Source organism: Alexandromys fortis, unplaced genomic scaffold (genome assembly GCF_014885135.2).
Source record: "Alexandromys fortis isolate MF-2015 unplaced genomic scaffold, M_Fortis_MF-2015_v1.1 scaffold_45, whole genome shotgun sequence".
NCBI lineage: Eukaryota > Metazoa > Chordata > Mammalia > Rodentia > Cricetidae > Alexandromys > Alexandromys fortis.
The window spans coordinates 5,038,333-5,063,806 of record NW_026067926.1 but is presented as its reverse complement, the minus strand read 5'-3'; the positions used below and the strand labels follow the sequence as shown (position 1 = coordinate 5,063,806).

The window sequence follows — 25,474 nt, the reverse complement described above, 5'->3', positions numbered from 1 at the left end:
TCCAGATTTAATGGGTTATAATTAGCACATAAAACTTTCATTTATTTTAGGTATTTTATGATTGGTATACATGTGTATTGTGGAAATATTTACCGCAGACACATTTTTCACATCCATTACCATCCATAGGTTTTGATAGTTCATATTAATGAAAAAAATTTAAATTCGCTTTCATCACATTCAGATAAACAATGCTAAATTATGAACTACCATTGTATGTTGTAATTAGGCCCCAAGGTTTATTTATGTACAACTGAAAATTGGTGCCTTTTAACCAATATCTCTTTTTCCCTCAGTACTTGATAACCACTGATCCACTCTCTCCAAATGTGGCATTTTCAGATTTTGCATGAAATTGAAATGATAGTTTTTGCCTCTCTCTCTCTCTGGCGTATATCCATTAAAATGTTCTCTGGGATTTGTTCATGTGTTACAGATATCAGAATTTCCTTTTTTGTGATCAAATAATATTCCAGCTGTGTCTCACATCTTTATCCATTTATTTATCGATTAACAGATTTTTACTTGTCTTGGGCATTGTGAGTTATGCTTCACTAAACATGTTCCTAATCTCAGGAAGGAGATAATCTTATATTACGTCTTTAGGTTTGAGGTTTACTGATAAAGGTCTTAGAGAGATTAGGGATACAAGGTTTATACCTAAATATAAAAAAAGCTATATACTGCAAGCCGACAGCTAACATCAAATTAAAGGGAGAGAAATTCAAAGCCATCCCACTAAAATCAGGAACAAGACAAGGCTGTCCACTCTCTCCATACCTCTTCAATATAGTGTTTGAAGTTCTAGCAATAGCAATAAGACTACATAAGGAGATCAAGGGGATTCGAATTGGAAAGGAAGAAGTTAAACTTTCGTTATTTGCAGATGATATGATAGTGTACATAAGCGACCCCAAAAACTCAACCAAAGAACTCCTACAGCTGATAAAAAAAACCCTTCAGTAATGTGGCAGGATACAAGATCAACTCCAAAAAGTCAGTCGGCCTCGTATACACAAAGGATAAAGAAACAGAGAGGGAAATCAGAGAAGCATCACCTATCACTATAGCCACAAATAGCATAAAATATCTTGGGGGTAACTCTAACCAAGGAAGTGAAAGATCTATTTGACATGAACTTTAAGTCTTTGAAGAAAGAAATTGAAGAGGATACCAGAAAATGGAAGGATCTTACTTGCTCTTGGATTGGGAGGATCAACATAGTAAAAATGGCAATTCTCCCAAAAGCAATCTATAGATTCAATGCAATTTCCATCAAAATCCCAACAAAATTCTTCACAGACCTTGAGAGAACAATAATCAACTTTATATGGAAAAACAAAAAACCCAGGATAGCCAAAACAATCCTATACAATAAAAGTACTTCCGGAGGCATTACCATCCCTGACTTCAAGCTCTGTTACAGAGCTACAGTAATGAAAACAGCTTGGTATTGGCATAAAAACAGAGATGTTGAACAATGGAATCGAATAGAAGATCCAGATATTAACACACAAACCTATAAACACCTGATTTTCAACAAAGGAGTTGTATCTTTTCATAAGCATTATTTCCAGTGAAAAAATTCTCTTTCAGTTCTTATTTTGCTACCTATAATGTTCTTTTATTTTCTGATACCTTATAAAACATTTGTCACTAGTTTTGTACAATTTGGTGATTTTTATTAAAAATAGTTTCCCCTTGGATCTCTTTCTGGCTTTATTAACTCAAGAAAATCTGTACTTCACAGAAGGGAGGGTACTAGGTGTTTTTGTTTGTTTCTTTGTTTTTGTTTTTTTTTTAGGATAGGATTTCTCTGCAACTTTGCAGCCTGCCCTGGAACTAGCTCTTGTAGATCAGGCTGGCCTCGAATTCATAGAGATCTACCTACCTTTGCCTCCCGAGTGCTGGGATTAAGGGCATGTGCCACTGCCTGGCATACTGGGTGTTTTTTGTTTCTGTTAAATATTATTATTAAATATTATTATTTTGCTTTTGAAGCAGTTCAATTTCTTAGCAGTAGTTTGATTATTTCATATATGCTTTGTTTAATCAACAGTTAATTATTCCTCATGATTGAAACACAAGTCTTTTTTATAGTCTGTCCAATGCCAGAGAGTTTATTATGCCAAAGTCCTTGAACTGTGTAAGATTTGAAAATATCATGGAAGTGATTTTTCCTTTGGTTTCTAGAATGCCTTTTTTTTTATTCCTGATAAAACTTTTGTTTCATATGTAACACTGAATTAATCCATGCAATAAAATTCCAAATCACTACACTTTATTAAACTAATTAAGAGTACAGTAAGTCTTCTAGCCAGCTGACCAACAGCAAGCTCATGCTGGGGGGAGATTCTTGGTACCACAAAGGAGTATGAGGATTTGTGGATGCAAGTTTCTGTCACATCTCTCCCGCAGCTGCTCAGTTCCCAAAGAAACACACAGAGGTTTATATTAAATATAGACTGTTTGACCCATTAGCTCAGGTTTATTATTAACTAGCTCTTTTTTAAAAATAATTTATTATGATTTATTTAACTTTATTTTATGTGCATTGTTGTGAAGTTGTCAGATCCCCTGGAACAGGAGTTACAGACAGTTGTGAGCTGCCATGTGGGTGCTGGGAATTGAACCTGGGTCCTGTGGAAGAGCAGTCAGTGCTCTTAACTGCTGAGCCATCTCTCCAGCCCCTTAACTAGCTCTTACAACTTAAATTAACCCATAATTCTTGTCTGTGTTTAGCCACATGACTTGTTACCTTTTATCAGTGAGGCATTCTCATCTTACTTCCTCTGTGTCTGACTTGTAACTCACACTCTGCCTTTCCTCTTCCCAGAATTGCTTAGTCTGATTTCCCTGCCTATACTTCCTGCCTGGCTACTGGTCAATCAGCATTTTATTAAACCAAAATGAGGGACTAAACTTTACAATATACAAAAGCATTATCCCATAGCATTTCCCCCTTTTTGCTTTTTAAAACAAGACCATGAATCTAATCTCCTTAATCTTTTTTCCTGACTATTATCCATACCAACTTGTAACCAACACACTAAACAAAGACAAACATCCGTAATCAATTTTTTGGGAATGTGGGCATAGTTTTCTAGATGACTAATTCCTGCTGATTAGGAGCACTGGTAATCTTATAGAGACCCAAAGAAATTTAGGATTATGATCAAGTCCTGACTAGAGTATTCTCTGAGGCTGAATCATCTCAGCCAACAGTCTTAAACTGTTCTGAATGTAGAACTCAGAGGAAACTGCAACAGAGGTGCTCTGAAATGTTGGATCATCTGGACTATCTGTTTATATTGGAGATTTTTTTTCAGGGGGTCTTCCTCCATCAATCCTTATTTTCCTTAACCCAGAATGAATCTGCATACTTTCATTTCCTGTGGAAACAAAAGCAAAATCTTTTCTCCAGAGTGACATTTTTTTTCTTAAATTTTGATTCAAGACATTTTCTAAATATATAGGTTGGATTAATCCAGCTGGATTTATAATCAAATACCTTTTAACAGCTGTTGCTCCTTTTTCAGCACTCAAACAATTCATAGACAACACAATAGCACACAGTATCCAGAGTCTCTGTGTATTTTCCACCTTTGGTTTTTTTCCTTACTCTATTTCTTTTATTTTTATTTTTAATTTCTAGTTTTTCGAGACAGATTTTTTCTGTAGCTTCAGAGCCTGTCCTGGAACTCACTCTTTAGACCAGGCTGGCCTTGAACTCACAGAGATCCACCTGCCTCTGCCGCCCAAGTGCTGGAATTAAAGGCTTGCGCCACCACTCCCAGCTACTGTATTTCTTTTTTACAGGACTTTTTCTATCCTTTTTCTTTTCTCTTCCAAGCCTATGTCTATTTTTAAACACACTATAAACCGTTTAGAGTTTACTGTCTTTACTATATATATCTATCTTTTACTGAGCACATGAGTCTTTAATCTGCTAATCAGCATTGCTAGGATTAATAAACAGCATGGCTAGAATTAAAGTTGTGGCATTGGCAGCTGGCTTTGCCCCATTCCTTAACTTCCAGAGAGTCTAGCTTCATGGTGGAGATACTGGCATGAACCAGATTTATTGCCACAACTCTGTGGAGTTTCTAGGTCCATGCCATCATCAAGAAGCATGCAACTAACTTCTCATGAACACCATCTAAGTGTTTGGTGGCAGAGCCTCTTAAACGAGCTGCAGGGATTTTGCTGCTAATGCTGAGTCAGGAAGCTTCTCTTAAAGGAGCTGCTCCTCTGCTTGCCACCAGAGGAACCTACTGGAAACATCCGCGAGAAGCTACACTTGTCTCTGTTGTCTGTCTAGAATTCCTTTTTTTTTTTAAATAAAAAAAATAAATAAAGCTTTCTCAGACTTTATGTGGAAATTCTTGCGAAACATTTGGGTGTCATTTATGGATGTAAGTTTCTATTCTGCTTGATCCCACAGCCATTCAGTCCCAAAGAAACACACAAAGGCCTATATTAATTATAAACTGTTTGGCCTTTTAACTCAGGATTATAATTAACTAGCTCTTACAACTTAAATTAACCCATACTATTAACTAACTTTTACAATTTAAATTAACCCATGATTCTTGTTTTTGTTTAGCCATGTGGCTTGGTACCTTTTTTCTGTGAGGCATTCTCATCTTGCTTCCTCTACATGTGGCTTTCCTGCATCACACTCTGCCTTTCCTCTTCCCAGAATTGTCTTAGTCTAGTTGTCCCGTCTATACTTCTTACCTGGCTACTGGTCAATCATTATTTTATTAAACTACTATGAGAAACTAACCTTTACAGTTTACAAATGCATTATCCCAGAGCAGGAGTTTTAAAATCTGGAGGCTGCAGTCACTTCACACCTGATAAAGTATCACACAAGGCCATTCCTCTAAAGGAACCAATTTTTTTTAACCTCTCAGGACTCTTTCTCAGAAGGGAGGAGGATCCTATTGGTCTTGTAAAAAAAAAAAAAAAAAAAAAAAAAAAAAAAAAAAAAAAACCACTTTTTCAAGGGGAAAAGGTCAGGAGTTAGGGCAACCTGGCCTGTATTAAGATATTTCATCACTACCACATGTACCATTTTAGTCTCTTTATTTTCCTCATAATGTTGATCATATCTGTATTTTGTTTGCCCAAATCTTTTGTTTCATCATGTTTTGTGAAGGCTTTAGTAAAGTAGGGATTTATATGTGACTTATGTTAAGGTGTGAGATTATATTCAAGTTTCCCTTTTGGTTTGCATATTGAAGTGAATGAGGATAGTCACTGAGTTAGAAGGAAGAGTTGAATATACTTTCAAAGGATAATGTTGATTTTTAAATTGACTGAAATTTATGTTAATATTTCAATGTCTTAGACATGCCAATTTTGAGAAACAGAGGAAATATTTTTCTGGTAGATATTTAGAGATACAAAGTTATGCCCAACCTAGAGGACAATAGTGACTATATAAACTGATGACATAACTTCTCTATGGAGTAGATAATAGAGAGAGAACAGCCAGAGGCATCTGGGAGAGAAAAAGTAGTAGCAGGGTTATAAGGAGAATTGGTGGCTGGAGGTAGTTAAGAATGGGGGGGGTGAAAAGAGCCAAGAGGATAGTGGAATCTTTGGTATGCTAATAAGCTCCACAGAGAGCCTTGTCCCATCTGTAGAGGGAACCTGGCTCACAAATTAGTGAGGATAGCTTTTTTTTTTTTTTTTTTCTAACTGCCAGAAATCCTCCTCTGTTTCTGGATATCTGGAATGCCGTTTAGAGTTTGTGGGATCTTTTGGACCTGACAAGAGTATCATCCGTGATTGATAGCATGAGTTTGATGATACAGAGGGTATGAATGTTTGTCTTTCTAAATGACAGATAACAGATTACTCTTTCATCCCACAGGAATTTAAAAACAAACCTGCAGTAAACAACCTGTCACTGAACGTGTATGAGGGGCAGGTCACTGTTCTTCTGGGACACAACGGGGCAGGAAAGTCCACAACCTTGTCTGTTCTCACAGGTTTGTATTGGTCTCCATTCGGGGCAAAGTTACCTTCCTGAGACTGAAAAACAAGGAGTTTTACTCTTGAGGCCTGGCCACTGATCTCTCCAGACATGACAAAATAGTCATGCTTTTTGGAGCCAAATACTCTTCAAAGAAATTGAGAATTTCATTAGGAAATGCCACTCTGTAAAAACAAAACAATGAAAAAGGTTGCACCAGTCCAGGGAAAGAGAAAATGTACTGTGTTCCTGTCAACCCTTTCCTCAAGATAGTTTAGCTCACAGCCTAGAGGGTTTTTTTTTTCATTAGAAGTTTTCTCCCTTAGAGAGGAGAGAGGAAAGAATGCACCTTCTGCTATGTCTCATGGACTTGAGTTTGCTTTCCAAGGGCCAGAATTCTATTTCATCTCTGCACAGGTGCTGAGAGAGATAGAGCCTGGGTAGCTGAACAGCAGGGAACACAAGATACAGGGCAGGTGTTTTCCCATAGCTTTCACTCTTCTGACATAACAAGGCTGGAAAACCAAGGAGAGGAGAGTCTTATTCCAAAGTTCCAGTTGAAGGACTAATTTCTAGCTCACTTGTGCTGAGTGCTAACAGAACAATAAAACCCAGAAACTAGGACATCCAAGAGCGTGTCCATGAGAGAGAGAGAGAAAGAGAGAGAGAGGAGAAAGAGAAGGGAGAAGCAGGCTTCTTCCTACAGTTGACCGTGCTTTGCAAGTTGGGAAAATAAATGCACAGGACCAGTGCTTTTCCTCCACTGGAGACAGAGAAAACAGAGAAAGACTTAAGTCTAAGTCTTTCTGAATTCACCAAAGAATTGATGCCTCTTCCACTTTGTGTTAGACAATGACTTTCTGTATAGTATATTACCTACCGTTAACAATATTTTATAAACCACTCTAAATGTGTTAAAACGTTCAGTATCATATTAGGTGTTATTCCCTAAAAGCAAATATTGGAGGTATGGATATGATGTGTTTAGCATACTAAATTATACTATATGCATATTTTAAACCCATCTACATGCATACTTTCAGTGCATGTAATTCTTTATCAAGTACACATCAATAAAACTAAAAACTGAAATTATAATATGATCCTTTTTTGGATACATGTCCAGGAATATTGAGAAGAGAATCTTAAGAGCTCCTTTCACAATCAAGTTTCTAGCAGTATTTGCCCTAAGTTGCAGATCTTTGTCAACAGAGAACTGGTAAGAAAAGTGTAGTAGATTCACATTCATACAATAAAATGCTCAGGCCTAAACCAGAGAGAAATCCTGTTTCATGCAATAACATGGATAAACTTTGGTATTGCTAAGTAAACCAATTATTAAGAGAAAAATCTAGAATGGCTTTTTACTTATTGAAAGACCCGGATAAATTTAGACCCCTCTAGCAGAAAGAATAGAGCCAAAAATCTAACAGGGAAAGAAGAACCAAAAATCTAGGTTAGCCAAGTCAGTGACTCTGTTCCAGGAACGAGCTGACCATAAAGTTAGATTATAATCTTGAGAATAATCTTGAGAAACAGGGAGTTACCCCCTTGTGATTATCACTGGTATTTTCGGAATTTTCCAATGACGCCCTCTCTACCCCCTTTGGGTTGTGGTTTCTTCCCCTAAATACCCCCTCTCCCAGCTACTCAGGGTCGAACTCCTCTACCCCTACATGGGAAATGAGTTCTGTCAATAAACCTCAGGTAATTGCAGCAAGGATGGTCTCTCATAAGTTCCTGGGGGGTTGTGTTATCCCAAGACTTGAGTGAGAGTCTCCCCACTCCAGGGGTCTTTCATTATGAACAGTATTTAAAGTTGCTAACTTCATAGAAACAGGTGGAAGGATCGTGATTGACAGAGACTGATTTTTTTTTATCACAAACAATAGAGTATATCAGGTAGCATAAAGAAGTATTTAAAGTAAGGGAGGGAAGAGATTTTTAACCAATTTATATCTAACAAGATTGTTCTTCAAAAGTTAAAAAAAAAAGAAAGGAAAAAAGAAAATTAGGCATAAGCAGAAAATAGAGACTGAAGGAGTTCCTTACTACAGCATTTAGTAGTATTACAGAAAACGCCAGGACTCCTTCATGTGATAATGAAAGTAAACTAGAGAGTCACTTAAATCTCCAATGGAAAAGATGCTCAGTTAAAACAAATGTATATACAAATAAGATACCAAGTATGATTATAGTTCTGGTTTGCTATATTATTAGAAAGACAAATGCACAAAAATTGTTACTCTGCTATTGGGGCACATATGATAAAAATGCAATTTGTGATGGCAACATAAAGGAAAGGGGTATAGATATATAAGAACAATTTTAGGTTAACTTTTATCCTTGTTTGTTCTTCATTCCGTGGAAAATACCATGATGAGAGTATGTTATAGGAGGAGGTGTTTGTTTGGCTCACAGTTCCAGGAGGATACAGTCCATCATGGTGAGGAAGACATGGATGGCACCAGGCAGGGAAGGCATGTTGCAGAAGCAGGAGGCTGGCAGGCCACTTTGCATCTCTACTCAGGAAGCCAATAGTGAACAGGAAGTGAGGCCAGTCTATAAAACATGAAGGCCTACTCCCAGTGACTTCCTCCCTTTATCAGGACTCTCCTCCTAAACAGCGACACCATCCTGTGGAGGGTAGTTTACAATTAAACCACTGCACTGTCAAAGTTAAGGTGGCATCAGTACAACCAAATTAAAATTAATGTAAATACTAATTTTTACCATAACTGTAAAAGCTAAATGAAAAAAATCACTAGGAGTCACCTAAACAAAAATTAAGGCAATAATGAAGGAAATGGCCGGGCAGTGGTGGCGCACGCCTTTAATCCCAGCACTCAGGAGGCAGAGGCAGGCGGATCTCTGTGAGTTCGAGACCAGCCTGGTCTACAAGAGCTAGTTCCAGGACAGGCTCCAAAACCACAGAGAAACCCTGTCTTGAAAAACAAAAACAAAAACCAAAAAAAAAAAAAAAAGAAGAAGAAGGAAATGAGGTACAAACACAAAACATAGAGCAAAATGACAAGCCTACCTCCTTATAAGTAATTCCCTAATATTTAATTATTTTGGGGAACATGGCTTCTTTTACTATTGCCAATTTCTATGTTCCCTATAAATATATCATGATATTCATAAACGACACTTTTTAGTTACGCCTTGATGAGCATGGTAGCCCAGACTACCCTCTCTGTTCTCACTAGCCTCCAGGTAACTAAGGTATGCAGTCAGAAGTGAGCCTCCTGGATTGGTAGATGTGTCAATAAGCTTAGAAATACAGTTTTCAGCAGCTGCTGTATCCAAAGGTAGGGAAGGCTGTGGTGGCTGCCAGCAGGCTGCCCTCTTCTGCCCTAGATGTCAACTTGCCAATCTGCATTTCAATACTTTTGAAAGGGAGCTTCTACTGGGAAAGAACCTAGCAAGAGTGAAATGTGTTGGGAATATGTATTTTTAAAAAGATAGTGAGTCGTGGTGCAACAGCTTTATAGTTGGTTTTTCACATGTGATAGATAATATGTGAATATTTTAGCATAGAATTAATTACAGCAGAACATAAACATGATGTATTTAAAATATTTAAATTTCTTGAGGATGATCATCATATTTTCCCAGTATTTGCTTTTCATAGCATCTACCCAGTATCTAGTATAAGCCCCTCATGGAGCAAGTGGCTAGGCCTCACCCCCAGACTTATCTCAGGGCAAGATGCAGCCCCTCAAGGCATGTGAGTTCCTAGGCTTCAACCCAGCCCCAGACTACTCTAATGACCATAACAGCCATTTCCAAACCCTCACATCACAGCTAGCCAAGCTCCACCCAAAAGAAAGCCCAAGATCAGGCCACAAAGCCCCACCAATCCTAGACTACTCTGGGAAGCTCTGCCCCTAAAGAAACCCTATGGAAAGCCTGCTTCCTCCTGTTCAGTTCTTTGCTACTTCTTCCCTCTTGTGTGAGATTTGTTGTGCGGTGTGATTTTGTGGTATTCCTTGGTTCCTGATCCCCAAAGCTGCAACACTTCATTGGTGGAAACCTTTTCCTTCTGTGAAACTGTAGCACTTACCCTGGGGAAGCCTTTCCCATCAGAGCTGTAATATTTGTACCTCGTATTATACAAATGCAGTGACTGTCTGATTACAATGATATATAGCAACTAATCTGAATGTTTTCATAATAAGCACCAATAAATCTATATCTATTATAAAAAGCATGGAAACAAAAAAAGAAATAAAACGTAAAAGGACTAATTCTGCCTAAAGGCAATTTCTGGTATTTCTCTTTACTTCTCTGTAGGCAACAATACTAATTTTCTTAATACTCCACACGTCTGTATGAGCTTGCAATTGTATCACTTATATCACATGAACACTTAGCCTAGTCCGTGTCTTCTATATAATTCTAGGTCGTTTCCCTGCTACCAGGGGAGAAGCCTATATTAATGGATATAATATTTCGGATAACATGATTGAAATTCGAAAAGACTTGAGCTTCTGCCCTCAACATGACCTGTTGTTTGATGACTTGACACTATCAGAACACCTTTTTTTCTATTGGACGGTGAGTCAAAAGTATGGCTTATAAAATTACTTAGTAAATTTGACTTTCTTCTTTGATATACAGATCTGTTAATTTTGACTTTTTAAATTAAATTTATTTAACTATTGTGGAAAAAACATTAAAATTATACCTAGTGTATTGCCTGATGTTGATACAGACATACATTGAACAATGCAGAAATCAAATTAAACATAAACCTAACTCTAATCCAAAGTTTCTCCCTTCCATTCTAGAGGACTTCTGGACAGGCTCCAGCATATTGTCCTGCAATACTTGATCCAAGTCTCCTGACAGTGTAGTTTACCAAAGGTCTGGGGCTGATTGCCCAACTCCTGGCTCAGCAAAGGCTTGGCTCAGCAAGGGCCTTTCTTAAATAGCTACAACTATGTCAGTACTCAGAGTTGTTTTATTATTTCAATCTCTCCCATGTATATTGTATCTGTTGGTCCATCTTACACTAGCAAGAGGTGTGAACACAGTTTTCAGTGTTTGCTATTCATCAGTTAGGATTAGATTCAAGTATGCAAATGTTGCAATGAGCACGCAACTTTGTTACACCATGTACAACATCATTTTTCTGTTTCTGTCTTCTCTCTGTACTTCCTGCTTTCCCAGATGCTTTTCTCACTTGTTCAACCAGAAATTATCACCTTCCATGACTGTGCTGCTACATTCAGCCTGCCAACAAAGAGGAAGGTATGAACCTTCCCCTGGTGCCACAGTACATGGAGCTATGGAAAGGTTTTCTTTTCCTCAGAGTTTGGCTCTTGCAGACTTGTTTTCTTATTTATTCCTGCCACTGTCCCCACCAGGGAAATACCATTACTGGTGTACAAAAGAAACAGAAAAACATTTGGTTCTCTGGCTGTCTGTTTTCCTTTCCATTCAAATAAAACTGTAAGGTTTCTCTTTACTCTCAGTTTGGACCAGGGAGCTCACTTACAAGGTTGGATTGATTGGATTTCATGCTAAAGGGCACACAGAAAAGTGGTAAATCACCATTGGCTCAGTGATACTCCAGATTCTAGGGTTCTCCATGTTAACTTCACTTTTTACAGTTTTCTGTTTAGCAAGGTCAGTGGGCTATAAAGAAGTGTATGCATTTCCATAGCATCTAGAGCTCATCACAAATGTGTTTTCTGTCATCTCTTTGTTAATGAGCTACAGATAAATTCTAAATATAAAAGAAAACACAGTTGTGGTGATTAAATCCACAGCTCTGTACATATTCTGCCACCAACTTACATCTCTATTCCCTGACAATTTTTGTTTTAGCAGCTGTCCTCCAGATGTGAAGAAAGATGCATTTTTAATTGATACGAATAAAGCTGATGTGAAGTGTTCCTAGGGGTACACCTGCAATACACTTTCATGTCTGTATAATGTCTGATGACCCTTGACTTTGTGATGGTAAAACTGGTTGTATGATATAAACCCTGGCTTCTTTTTCCAGGTCAGAGGAAAAGCTAAGGACGTATACTGTAGGGATATTGAGCGTATGCTGTCTGTGTTTAACCTGAAAGATAATTACCACTCATTATCTGGCTCAGTGAGTGGAGGAGTGAGACGCAAGCTCTCCATCATTATAGCGCTTTTAGGGAGCTCCAAGGTATTAAAAAGAAAGGGGAGTAACGTAAACACAGAGTGGGAGGTGAAGCAGGGCCTCTGTATGAGTTTCTGTCAGCTGCATGGAAAACTCAGTTTTCTCGAAACCTGTTGTTTTGAATCTGAAAAGAAACACAACAGTGTAGACAGAAGTGAATCATTTGCTTAGCTATCATAGCTGATACAATGCTTTGGATTGTTACAATTTTCTTAGGCTCACATCTATTATAGTTGTCATTCTGTACCTTAGCTCCAGTGTTATCCCTTCACACAGCAAATAAGCCCATGAGGTGCTTAGTATTAATTATCAGTGATCATAAAATTGTTCTTCTGGCTTTTAGGTAGTGATACTTGATGAACCATCATCTGGCATGGACCCAATGTCAAGAAGAGCTACCTGGGATTTCCTTCAGCATCATAAACGCCATCGGACCATTTTATTAACCACCCACTACATGGATGAAGCTGACATCCTGGGTGACCGCATTGCTGTCATGGTCAGGGGGACCTTGCACTGCTGTGGTTCTTCAGTCTTCCTAAAACAAATATATGGTCTCACTACATTTGATCATTCTTAAGCTAGTAATACTATAATAATATTCTAACATTATTTTCATTGTATTTTGGTTATACACCCAAAACTTAATTACCTTCCTCTATTCTGCAGAATTGATCTCAATTATTATAATTTATTTTTTTTTTAGTTCTTTAAGATTTTCATATGTATTTTGATCATGGCTCTTTGCAATCTGAAACAAAGTTGCTGTTTCATTTTGTACTTACTGACAGTCTTCTTTGTCTCTGGAATACAGTTCTGCATCCAGAGGGTTATTTGGATGACTGAAACGACTGACTGATTTGTTCCTTGAGAAGAGGAGGAACCAGATATCCCTGACTTAAGTTTCTATGTTTCCAAACCAGTATCAAATCCTCACCATAATGAATAAATCTGAAATTTAGTATTGGTAGTAACAATGTAATACAGAATAAATGAATCATATAAGTGGGGGCTGGAGAAGTGGCTCAATGCTTAAGAACACTTGATGCTCTTGCAGAGGATCTGGGTTCAATTCTCATTACCTGTATGACAGCTCATAATCATCTAACTCCAGTGCCAAGAAATTCATTGCGTTTATTTGGTTCAAAGACATACAAGCAGGCAAAATACTCAAACACATAAAATTAGATTATATAAGTGAAATGAAACAATTATTTGATAATTAATTATATCTGTGATAAGTGATAAATTAGTATTTTAAACAGTGAATTATTGTGGGTTAAAATTATAGCAAGATTTTTAATTAGAGGCTATAAATGTAAGATGTGGTAGAAAAATTCTAAGTTTAAAGTATAGCAATAGCAATGTAAGTAGAATAATTAAAGGCTAATTAACATAAATTTATTCAGGATTTGAGTTTACTCAGCTCAGTTACTGATCCTTGAACTTGTTACCCTGCTCTGTCCTTTATATATTAGATTCAAATCAATAACCTACTCTATAGACCTTGAGAATTTCTTATATTGTATTTTGATCATATTCCCATATATATATTTTTATTGGATTATTTTCTTTTATGTGTAAGGGTGTATTTGCCTGCCCACGTGTATTTGCACCACATGTGTGCCCAGTACCCACAAAAGTCAGGGTATTGGGTCCCCTGGAGTTCATTATGGGAGGTTGTGAACCACCATGTAGGTGCTAAGAACAAAACCTGGGTCCTCTGAGAGAGAACAAAGTGATCCTGAACCATCTCTCCAGTTGCCTGCAACCCAAAATATATTTTTAAAAAATTTTTTCTCTTGTCAGTTTAGATGGTAATTTTATTTTTCAAAGTTTATGATCACCTTACAGGTTAAAATGTCTTGCTGAAGATACATTTTTATTTTTAGTGTTCACTGCTGAATCCTTGGGGTCTAGATGAGTGTCTGAGACACAATGTACAACTAACAGGAAATGATAGTTATTAAGATTTATATTACAAAATAAGTATTCCAATAACAGGGGGCTTCACTTTGCATGTCAGCTTTGTCTGGTTAGATACACTAAGTCATTCTGGTTCACTAAGGACCGTACCGAAATCTAGAGGTGGCTGCTATTTAGTCAATCCCTTCGAGTGCCATTTGAAAGCATCTGTAGCAGCTGCCACATTTTCAGAGCTAAATGTCTATGGCATATTATATCTTTTTCCTTAGAAGAGTAGATAACCTGAAGCATAAAGAGAAAAAAATGTTCTTATAAGTATTAAAAAATAAGTAGAAAATGTCTTCAATTGTTCATCTAAATGGTTTATTTCAGGTGCTGGCTATCGCATAGTAATGGAGAAGGAACCATATTGTGATGTTTACAATGTCTTTGCAATGATTCAGCATTATGTTCCAGATGCTGTGTTGGATAATGATTTAGGAAGTGAGTTATCATTTATCCTACCCAAGAAGTATGTATCAAGGTATGGACCTCAATAATTCTAGGTGGTTGGTTGTGGGGTTACCAGAAACATATTTCAAATCCTGGGCTTAGTAACTTTAGTGAGTAATGCATTTGTAGTAAACCAAGTTTCTCTATTTATTGCTACTATTTGTCAAGTAGAATTAGGAAGCTCACAGCTCAATATTTCTGTTACTAAACAGAGGATTACCTTATAATTTCAAGTTCACTCAAGGCTCATTTGATACTTTATTTCAAGTTTTCCTACCTAGTGGTCATAGCTTTCTAATATTATTAATGGATAGTAATGACACTACATTTCCATTGTACAAACAGATGCATAGAAATGGAACCCAGAGAAATATTAAGATGGTAAAGAGTAAAATTCCGATTGAGTGGCTACTCTTAGAGAAGCTATAACACATCTGTTTGCCCTCAGATACTAGCCAGATAAGTTATTGAAGGTATTCACCAAGATATTTCATTGTGATTATCATCCTAGTTAAGAGAAATGGACACTAAGGGTGTTTGTTATTCCTCTTCAGGGACTGTACTAGATTTGTGTTCTTGTCAAAAGTTATTGTCACCTAGATATCCATCTGTGATTAGTACTGGCCCTCATAGGCTCATGTATTTGAATACTTAGTCTCCAGTTTGTGGAACTATTTGGAAAGGATTAGGAGGTGTGGCCTTCTTGGAAGAGGTGCATCACTGGGAGTGAGCTTTAAGGTTTCAAAAGCAGACACCACTTCTCTGCCTACTGCTTGTGGCTCAGATGTAAGCTCTCAGCTATTCCAACACCAAGCCACATACCACTGCCATGCTCCCTGCCATGATGAACTATAAGCAAGTCCCCAATAAACTCTTAATTCTGAAGTTGGCTTTGATCCTGGTATCTCTTCACAGCAACAGAAAAGCAGCTAATGCAGAAGTTGGTGCCCAGGCATAGGCTGTTGCTGTTGCATGGCCTCATCATGCTGGTTTTTTGGGGGGAGTTGGTTTTGGGGGGCTTTGTTTTGTTGTTTCTTTTGTTTTTTGAGGAATATTTTTGAGGAATTTTAGTACTGTGAACCAGAGAAGCAGTTAGCACTCTAAGTGGGGCATAATGGGCCATCTAGTAGGAGATTGGAACACAGTAGTGCTAAGAGTATTTTGGACTAGGGAGGCCCAGCTCAAAAAGTTTCAAAAGGGAACAATAATTGCAACTGAGTTAGAAACATTCTTACATTTTTGTAAGGAATGTGCCTTCTTTCTACCCTTGTCCTGGGAATCTGCTAAAACAAAATTGAAATGTTTGTAATTAATTCATTGGCAGAGGAGATTTCAAGACAGCCTAAAACTGACTCTATTGTGTGGCTATTAGTTATCGCCCTTGTACAGATAGATCTACAATGAAAAAGAGAAAGCTGGGCAAAGAAAAATGCAAAATGTGCTGTTTGAGGAGAAAAATGTTACCAGAAAATTTAATGTTGAAACCTTGGTTCATACTGAAAGAGATGAGGAAAAATAGAATGAAGTGGTACCCTCAGAGTAAGACCACAACTACCTAATCCTGCAAGTTCTAAAAATGCCTAAGGAATTATACATTAATAAAAAGCAACAACAAATCAAAGCTTATGCAAATATAACTCAAAGAAGGACCAAGTTCTGTTCCTAATAGGCAACATAATTGTGCAGTTTTGGCCATGGGGTTCTGGCTTTAGAGTCATGAGGGAAACAGGAGTCAAGAAATTGTAGAACCTTCCTCCGTGGTTAAGGAAAACTACTGAGGCCATGCATGTGGTAGGAAAGTCTTTGCATGGTACCTAAAGAGGCTGTTGTATGAAACTGTAAAAGTGATTCATGGATTACATTAAACAACCTAATATGTTGAAGATGCCAGAATCATGGTGTGGTATTTTTAATGTAATCGGCCCCTATAATCTCTCAGGGAGTTCCACTATTAGAAAGTGTGGCCTTGTAGGAGTAGGTATGGTCTTGTTGGAGGAAGTGTGGTCACTATGGGAGTGGGCTTTGAGGTTTCCTGTGCTCGGGATATCGCCCAATGTCAGAGTCCATTTTCCTGTTGCCTGCAAGATGTACTCTCATCTACTTCTCCAGCACCAAGTCTGCACACTACCACATTCCTTGCCATGATGATAATGGACTGAACCTCTGAAACTGTAAGTGAGCCACCCCAGTTAAATATTTTCCTTTATAAGAGTCGCCGTGATCACTGTGTCTCTTTACAGCAATGGAAACCCTAACTAAGACAGAAGGGGCATCTCTGCCAAGAGAACTGTAGACAGGGGATGGAGCTAGCCTGAGAGAGAAGTGTTACCATACTCAGCAAAGCTGAGAGGAAAGAGCCATCTAAGCCCTTTGACATCAGAGATGGAGTGCCAGGATTTGGAGTTTTCCCTCCTGGGTTTCAGCCTTGCTTTGGTCCATTATTTCTTCCCTATGTTCCTATTCCTGCCATTTGGAATGGTAATTTATATTCTGTGCAGTTGTATACTGTGAGTACATAAGAGGTTACAGAGATTGCTTTGAGTCTCAACTTTAAAATAGTGTTGGGACAGTGAAAGATTATGGGTACTTCTGAAGTTGATGACTGCTTTGTTAAGTTTCTTTCTGCTTGACCGTCCATTGGAGAGAGTGGGGTGTTGAATCTCTGGACTGATGTGTGATTTCAGCTTTAGTAATGTTTCTTTTACATATGTGGGTGCTCTTGTATTTCGGGGTACAGATGTTCAGGATTGACATTTCATCTTGATGGATTTTTCCTATGGTGAATATAAAGTTTCCTTCTCCATCTCTTTTGGTTGATTTTTGTTTAAAGTCTATTTTGTTAGATATTAGGATAGCTATACCCACTTGTTTCGTAGGTCCTGTTGATTGGAAAACCTTTTCCCAACCCTTTACTCTGAGGTAACTTCTGTCTTTGAAGTTGAGGTTTATTTCTCACATACGGCAAAAGGAGGTAGCCTGTGTCTTTTTATAGGTGAATTGGGTCCATTGATGTTAAAAGATATTAATGACCAGTGATTGTTAATTCCTGTTTCGGGTTCAGTTTGGTTTTTTTTTTTTTTTTTTTTTTTTTTTGTGGTAGTGTTTGTGTATTTCCCTATTTGGGATTTGCTGGTGTGAGGTTATCTGTTGTCTGTATTTTCATGGGTGCAGCTAACTTCCTTGGGTTGGAATTTTCCTTCTAGTACTTTCTATAAGGCTGGGTGTTTGGATAGGTATTGTTTAAATCTAGTTTTTTCATGGAATATCTTCTTTTCCCTATCGATGGTGATTAAAAGCTTTGCTGTGTATAGTAGTCTGGGCTTGCACCCATACTCTCTTAGTGTCTGCAACACATCTGTCCTGGACCTTCTTGCTTTCAGAGTTTCCATTGAGAAATCAGGTGCAATTCTGCCTTAAATGCTATTGGCCTTTTTCCTTTGCAGCTCTTAGTATTCTTTCTTTATTCTGTATGTTTTATATTTTGTTTATTATATGGTGAGGGGATTTTTTTGGTTCAGTTTATTTGGTGTTCTGTAAGCTTCTTGTACTTTCATAGGCATATCCTTATTTAGGTTGGGAAAGTTTTCTTGTATGGTTTTATTGAATATATTTTCTATGCCTGTGAGCTGTAATTCTTTTCCTTCTTCTACCCCTATTATTCTTAGGTTTGGTCTTCTCATGGTGTCCCAGATTTCCTGGATGTTTGGTGTTAAGAATTTGTTGGACTTAACACTTGCTTTGATCATTAAATCTATTTCTTCAATTATATCTTTAATACCTGAAATTCTCTCTTCCATCTCTTGTATTCTGTTGGTTATGCTTGCATCTGAAGTTCTTGTTCATTTACCCAGATTTTCCATTCCCAGAATCCCTCGGTTTGTGTTTTCTTTATTGCCTCTATTTCAGTTTTCAAGTTTTGAACTGTTTGAACTGTTTGCTTCACCTATTTGTTTTTTGTTTCATAATTTTCTTGACTTTCTTTAAGAGATTTATTGATTTCTTCCAATTTTTTGTTTGTCTTTCCCTCCATTTCTTTAAGGGAATTTTTCATTTCCTCTTTAAGGGTCTCATCTTCATAAAGTTACATTGAAGATCATTTTCTTCTGCTTCTTTTGGGTTAGAATGTTCAGATCTTCCTGTTGTATGTCTCCTGGGTTCTGGTGTTACCATGTTGCTTTTTAGGTTGCTGAATGTATTTTTGCATTGGCGCCTACCCATCTCTTCCTCCAACTGAGGCTGGCAGTGTTTTTGCCTCTTGGTCCAATCCTTGCAGTTGGTGTCTGTGTCTCAGGGATCCTCTCTCGAATCAAACATTTCTCTGTGTCTTGTGGAGCTGCTGAGGTCTCCAGCGATGGGTGGGTTTGGGGCCAGAGTGGGACTTGTAGATTACAGGGTCCAATCTATATGTGGGGGTCTTAGAGTAGCCTGGCTGCAAGTGACTTGCTTACTGGCCAGCTAATAAAGCTGAGGCAGATGGGGGAAGGGCCCAGGGTTTTGCCCTGGGGCCTAGAGCCTAGAGACTGGACTGTCCAACTGCAGAGCTGGTCACTCATCTGGTCTAGGAGTTCCTTCTGCTTGTGTGTCGCTTTCATTGGTTAATAAAGAAACTGCCTTGATCTAGTTGATAGGGTAGAACTTAGGTATGTGGAGAAGATAGAACTGAATGCTGGGAAGAAGGGCAGAGTGGGAGGAGCCATGGATCCTCCCACCTGAGATGGGCTTGGGTTAGAATCTTGCCAGTAAGCCACAGTCACATGGCAATACACAGATTAATAGAAATGGGTTAAATTAAGATGTAAGAATTAGCCAGTGAGAAACTAGAGCTAATGGGCCAAGCAGTGTTTTAATGAATACAGTTTCTGTGTAGTTATTTCAGGGCTAAACAAGCCACACAGCAGGGATAAACAAGCAGCCCCCTCCATGCAACACTCATCTCTTGGTCCACACTCTTTAGTCAAAAAAAAAAATAATCTTAAACTTCAAATGGAAATGCAAAATCTCAGGGTAGCTAACACAATATTGAATAGTGAAAGAACTGCTGGAAGTACCAACAAATTTTAAGTTGTACTATAGAGGTATAATAATCTATAATGTCATGGCATTGGCATTAAAACAGATAGATTTAGTGGAATAGAACTGAATATCTTGGCATAACCCCTCAAACCTGTGGACATTTGATTTTTGACAAAGAAGCCAGAAATACACACTGGAGAAAAGACAGCATCTTCAACAAATGATGCTGGTAGAACTGGATAGATGCATGTAGAAGAACTCAAATGAATCCATATCCATCCCTGCACAAAACTCTACTCCAAATGGATCAGAGACCTCAAGCAAAATATTCTGAATCTGACAGAAGACAAAATACAGAATACATTTTAATTCATCAACACAGGAGAGGAATTTCTGGTTAGGATTCCATTAGTATAGGAATTAAGAATAACAATAAATAAATGGAACCTCACAAAGCTAAAAAAAAAAAAAACTTCTGTACAGCAAAGTATACTGTCATTCAAGCATAGAGGAAGCTTACAGAATGGCAAAAACATAGTTACCAGTCACTAGTCTATACAGAGAAAAAAACTCCTAATTATGAAAACAACTCAATTTTGAAAATGGAATATAGAACTAAAAAGAGTTCTGTAAAGATGAAACACAAATGGCTGAGAAATGCTTTAGAAATGTTCAAAATTCTTAGCCATTGGGAAATGTAAATTAAAACATTTTCATCTTACCACAATCAGAAAGACCAACGTGAGCAGGTCAAATGACAGCATATGCTGGCAAGATTGAGGGGCAAGGGGAGCACCTATCCATTGCTGATGTGAGTGAAAATGACTATAGTCACTATGCAAATCAATGGAGAGGATCCTCAAAAATCTGAAAATAGGTCTACCACAAGATCTTGCTGTACTATTCCTGGGCATATACCCAAAGGACTTACTGCAGAGATATTTGCTCATCTATGTTTATTGCTGCTCTATTCATAACAGCCAGAAATTAGAACTAACATATATTAGTCCATCAGCTAATGAAAGAGTAGTGAAAATGTGGTACATTTATACAGTGGAATTATTCAGCTGTTAATAAAATAAAATTATGAGATTTGTATGTAAATGGGTGGAGCTAGAAACATCATCCTGAGGAACATAACTCAAGACCCAGAAAGACAAACATTACATGTTTGCTCTTCTATGTGGATGTTAGCTTTAAAGATATGTATGTTTCATTTAGAATACCCACAGAGGCTACGTAGCTGGTAAGGGACCAGAGGAGAGGAGGGGAATCTCTCAAGGAAGTGAAAATAGAATATAGAATTGCAAGGGGATAAAGGGGGAAATAGAGTAGAATTAAAAGGAGAAAGGTATGGGAGAACAGGATAAAGGGGGATTATAGGGAAGGGAAACTAATAATAGTAAAGGAGGTCTTTAGAAAATCTCTATGGAAACCATCTACCATAAAACATAAAATATATACATATTAAAGAAATTTAAATGGAGTTACCATATGATTGGGGAGACAGTGCTCTAGCTAGACATTTTATGCTACAAGTAAAATACCACTAGCAGAAATGGGTCATATCTTATTGAGCCATTGGCCAGAGGGCTCCCATAGCCCTTTCCCCCAAGTACTGTAGGATTTTGATAATGCTATTTGTTACCGTCCAAAACTAGGTGGAAAATCCTATTGCTGAAGACACCATTTATGTCATTGAACATAAATAGAGGAATCAAGTTGGTGCCCAACTAGAGGCTTTACCAAGTTACAAGTCCTAAAAGATATAACATCAACCTGACTGCAGGATATACCCACTGATGCAATAGTGGCACAAGTGTTAGGGGGTAACTAACTACATTTTTATTGGATTTAAGAACCATTTCATTGGCTGGAACCCATACCTGACACTGCTAAAGTGGCCAGAAACATGTAGCTAGATAGGTCATGGGCCCTAAGGAAAAGCATAGTAACCATTATTCTGACAAATGAACATAGTAATAAAAATGCTCCCAGTTTATATATTTCTATACCAATAGCTCAGTTGCCTCACTCAGCCTGCATCAAAAAGTTTCTTGCAGTAGATAGTAAATAACCCATAGCCACAACTGGACAGTTCAGAGAGACTTTGGAGCACTCAGCCCTAATGAGATGTCTTCATCGAAGCCTTCCCCTCGAAGTTCAGAGAACTATTCAGCAGAGGAGATTTCAGAAAGATGATAAGACTCAGAAGTGATGGGTAACTGCAAGGAAACAGTGTCTTCTAGACACAACAGAACTGACTTACATATGAACTCAAACAGACTGGCAGCATGCTTAAGGCCTGCCCAAGTTTAAGCCAGACAAAATCACTGCACATAAAATGGGTACAAAAATATCATTCCTAACTAAGAAACTATTTGCAATTGATAATTGCTGGGAGAAAGAAAATCAGTTCTCTACAATGAAGTCACATTGAATGTATCAACTACAGGTCAGAGCACACTCCATGTTTTTGTGTGGTATTTGTTTGCTTGCTTGCTTGGCTTGGTGTTTTTTGTGTAGGGGGAGAATGTTTTCTTTTTGTTTTGTTTTGTTAAATATACTCTTAAGAAAAAGCATGAGGGCTGGAGAGATGGCTCATCCATTAAAGGCTAGGCTCACCACCAAAAATATAAGAAAAACCATGAAGTTGGATGTGTGGGCAGGTAGGGAGGATCTAGGAGAAGTTGAAGAGAGAAGATACCATCAAATATATTGTAAGAAAAGATTTTAAGCAAATAAAGGATACATTTTCTTTTGTTTGCAATGCTGGAAATTGGACTCAGAGCCTTGTTCATGCTAAGAAAGTACTTTTTCCACTGCACTCCATCCCCAGTCCTAAGAATTTAAAAAAGGGAGACATTTATAGTAAATAATATATAATTAAAAATAACAAATTAATAAAATTGAGGTGATTACATTTTTATTCCATTTACTGAGAAATAATGAATGGAAACTATATAACCAAACCCAACACCAGCTTTCTTCTTCCTTCTTTCTTTACAGATTTGAAGCTTTGTTTACTGAGTTGGAAAAGAAACAGGAAGCACTGGGAATTGCCGACTTTGGAGCTTCAATCACTACAATGGAAGAGGTTTTCCTTAAGTAAGTTATAACAACCTGTTTAAAAAAGAAAAAAACTTTCTACCCCTAAATTCCTATGTTAATTTGAAAACAAACCTCACCCTTTTGCAGCTGAAAAAAATTGTTACCAAGTTTTCAAATGTACTATTTTATGGGAATATACTTTCATGAATATTTAACTGATATTTAAAGATGTTGAACTTGAACTTTGATGCATATCTCTTTTTTAAACAATTTTTCAGAATTTCATGAGTGAATGCTGTGTTTATACCATTTCCAGCTCATATTCTCTCTCCTCCAATTCCTCCCATGTCCCCTCTTAAATTCACAACCTCTTCTTCAATTGTTCCATGTGTGTGTGTGTGTGTGTGTGTGTGTGTGTGTGTGTGTCCTGTTGAGTCCATTTAGTGTTTCTCATATTTATATATGCTAGAGATAACCACTCAGGAATGCATAACCTATCAGCGGGCTCATCAGTGGTGAAGACTGATTGATTCTCCCTCTCTTTTCAGGCATTGATTGAATGTAATTCTTTATCTAAGAGTGGAGTTTTGTGAAATTTCCTCAATCCACAAAGACATGTCAACTGGTGTAGTCATTACACAGGACTTGTTTAAACAGCTGTATATGTTGAGGTTTCATGGATACAAAGTTTCCTGTCAAATACAAAATAGACTATGTCACAGCAGATATCCTGGTCCTCTGTCTCTTACATTTTTCCACCCATCTTGTTTCTGTTCCCTGCGCCTTAGATGTAGCAGTTGTGTTGTAGATGTATCAGCTGAAATTGGACTTCCCACAATCAGTTTGTTCCCTGCATTTGAACCAGTTGTACATGTCTGTAATGGTTTTCAGCTGCTGGGGAAAACCTTCATTAATGAGGGCCAAGAGCTACACTTATCTGTGGTTGTAAGGAGGGATACATAGTTGTTGGGAAAGTGGCTGTAATGAGTTCTCCTCAAGTAGTTGACTAGGTTTCTCAGTACTAGGCATGAATGCCCTCCTATTAAACAGGATTTAAGTCCAATCAGACAGTTTTTGGTTGCCTCCCAAGATATAAGTGCCACTATTATACCCCTGGAAATTGTGAACATGCTGATCATGTGGTTTGTAGGTTTTTACAGATATGTGGGACTATTGATTTTTTTTCTCCCTTGACAGCTTGTATAGCTCTTTCTTTTACTCTGAGAGCTAGTCCTTGGGAGGAGTCAGTTTCAGCTCAGTTTTCGAAATCCTGTGTCCAAAGTGTGTGGTGTCTTTACCTATAAGGTCTTACTTTCAATTTCTGGGAGGCAACAAGGGGTAATGTCATTAGTCTATATTGTTTTAAAGGCTGGTTTTATATTCTTGAAGAAAAGTAATTTGAGGCTATGAATAAAGAGAAATACCTTGTGTTCTTTTTGTGTATCTGTATATGTGTAGGGTCAATAAGATGGCAGCTCCCCAAAGGAATATTCAGGATATCAAACCCTATTACATGACTTATGAAAAGATGAGACAAGATAAGCAGCAGAATGTGAATATACCCAGAAATTATAACAGTCAAAGTTTTCCCTATTTGAGAGAAATTAATACAATTAAATTTAACACTGGGGTAAGCATGTTATTTTGTTTTGTTTTTATACTTTTTAAAATATAATTACATCACGTCCTTCTTTTCTTTCCTTTCTCTAGCCCCTACCACGTTCCCTTTCATCAATGTTCTCCATGCCCCTCCACTGTCAAAGTGATAGCATTTTCCTTTGGTATATCACACTTTTTAAAGTCTAAATGTAGAAGAAGCTTCCAGTTTATACAGCTAGAAATGATATGTGAGATACAGGCTCTAGATAAAGATCCCGGCTGCTGCCCCCATTATTATTTCTCAGAACCCCTTTGTGAAAGTTCTCAGTAGAAACTCTCCCTTCGCTATACCAAGGAGTTATAACTGCCATATTCAGAAAATAGTTGTTGCTCAAAGTGAGGGCATTTTCTCTCTGTGTTACAGTATGTATTGCTGGTAAAATAAAATCATTTTGTTAGGAGTGTTCAAAATGAAAGAAAAAAAGATTTTACATTAGGGGAAGACAAAAAATTTTCAACTTTTGTGGTGTTTTATTTGTTCTGAGACAGGATCTCACTATGAAACTCACATGGCCTGGCACTCACTCTGTAAACCAGACTGGCCTCAATCTAAGAGAGGCTCATCTGCTTCTGCCTCACAAGTGCTGGAGTTAAAGGAATGCACCACCACACCTGGCCCAGTTTTCCATTTCTAATAAAAAAACTCTTAAACTGTTAATAAAGAAAATCTTGGGATTATGGTTATAACTCAGTGATAGAGTACTTGCCTAGCATGTGTTAGAGTTTAAGTCTAGAACTGCCCTTCTCTCCATGAAAGAAAACGATGTTGGATGAGGCCTCTTGTCCATCCCGGCCACTCAGAACTGAAATAATCACACAGAAACCATATTATTTAAATCACTGCTTGACCCATTATCTCTAGCTTTTTATTTGCTAAGTCTTACATCTTAATTTAACCCATTTCTATTAATTTGTGTATTGACACGTGGCAGTGGCTTACCAGGTAAAGTTCTAGTGTTATCTCTGATGGAGCTACATGGCTTCTCTTTGACTCCGCCTTCCTTCTCTCAGCATTCAGTTTAGTTTTCCCCACCTACCTAAGTTTTGCCCTGCTATAGGTCCAAATCAGTTTCTTTATTCATTAATGATAATAATATAATAATATAATATATATAATTATAATATAATATATAATTATAATATAATAATAGCTCACAGAGGGTAAATCTCAAATCACCTTCCCT

At 37.6% G+C, this 25,474-nt stretch overlaps 1 protein-coding gene across 1 annotated transcript in view; it reads left to right on the top strand.

Moving 5' to 3' along the window:
* The window catches only part of LOC126502276 (phospholipid-transporting ATPase ABCA3-like), a 114,815-nt gene that overhangs the window by 40,334 nt on the left and 49,007 nt on the right, over positions 1 to 25,474 (top strand). The window contains exons 11-17 of the mRNA XM_050143146.1: positions 5,885 to 6,030; positions 10,411 to 10,546; positions 12,000 to 12,155; positions 12,493 to 12,703; positions 14,448 to 14,598; positions 22,590 to 22,688; positions 24,090 to 24,261. Of these exons, the coding sequence (XP_049999103.1) occupies positions 5,885 to 6,030; positions 10,411 to 10,546; positions 12,000 to 12,155; positions 12,493 to 12,703; positions 14,448 to 14,598; positions 22,590 to 22,688; positions 24,090 to 24,261 (1,071 nt within the window). The remainder of the gene's footprint in view (positions 1 to 5,884; positions 6,031 to 10,410; positions 10,547 to 11,999; positions 12,156 to 12,492; positions 12,704 to 14,447; positions 14,599 to 22,589; positions 22,689 to 24,089; positions 24,262 to 25,474) is intronic.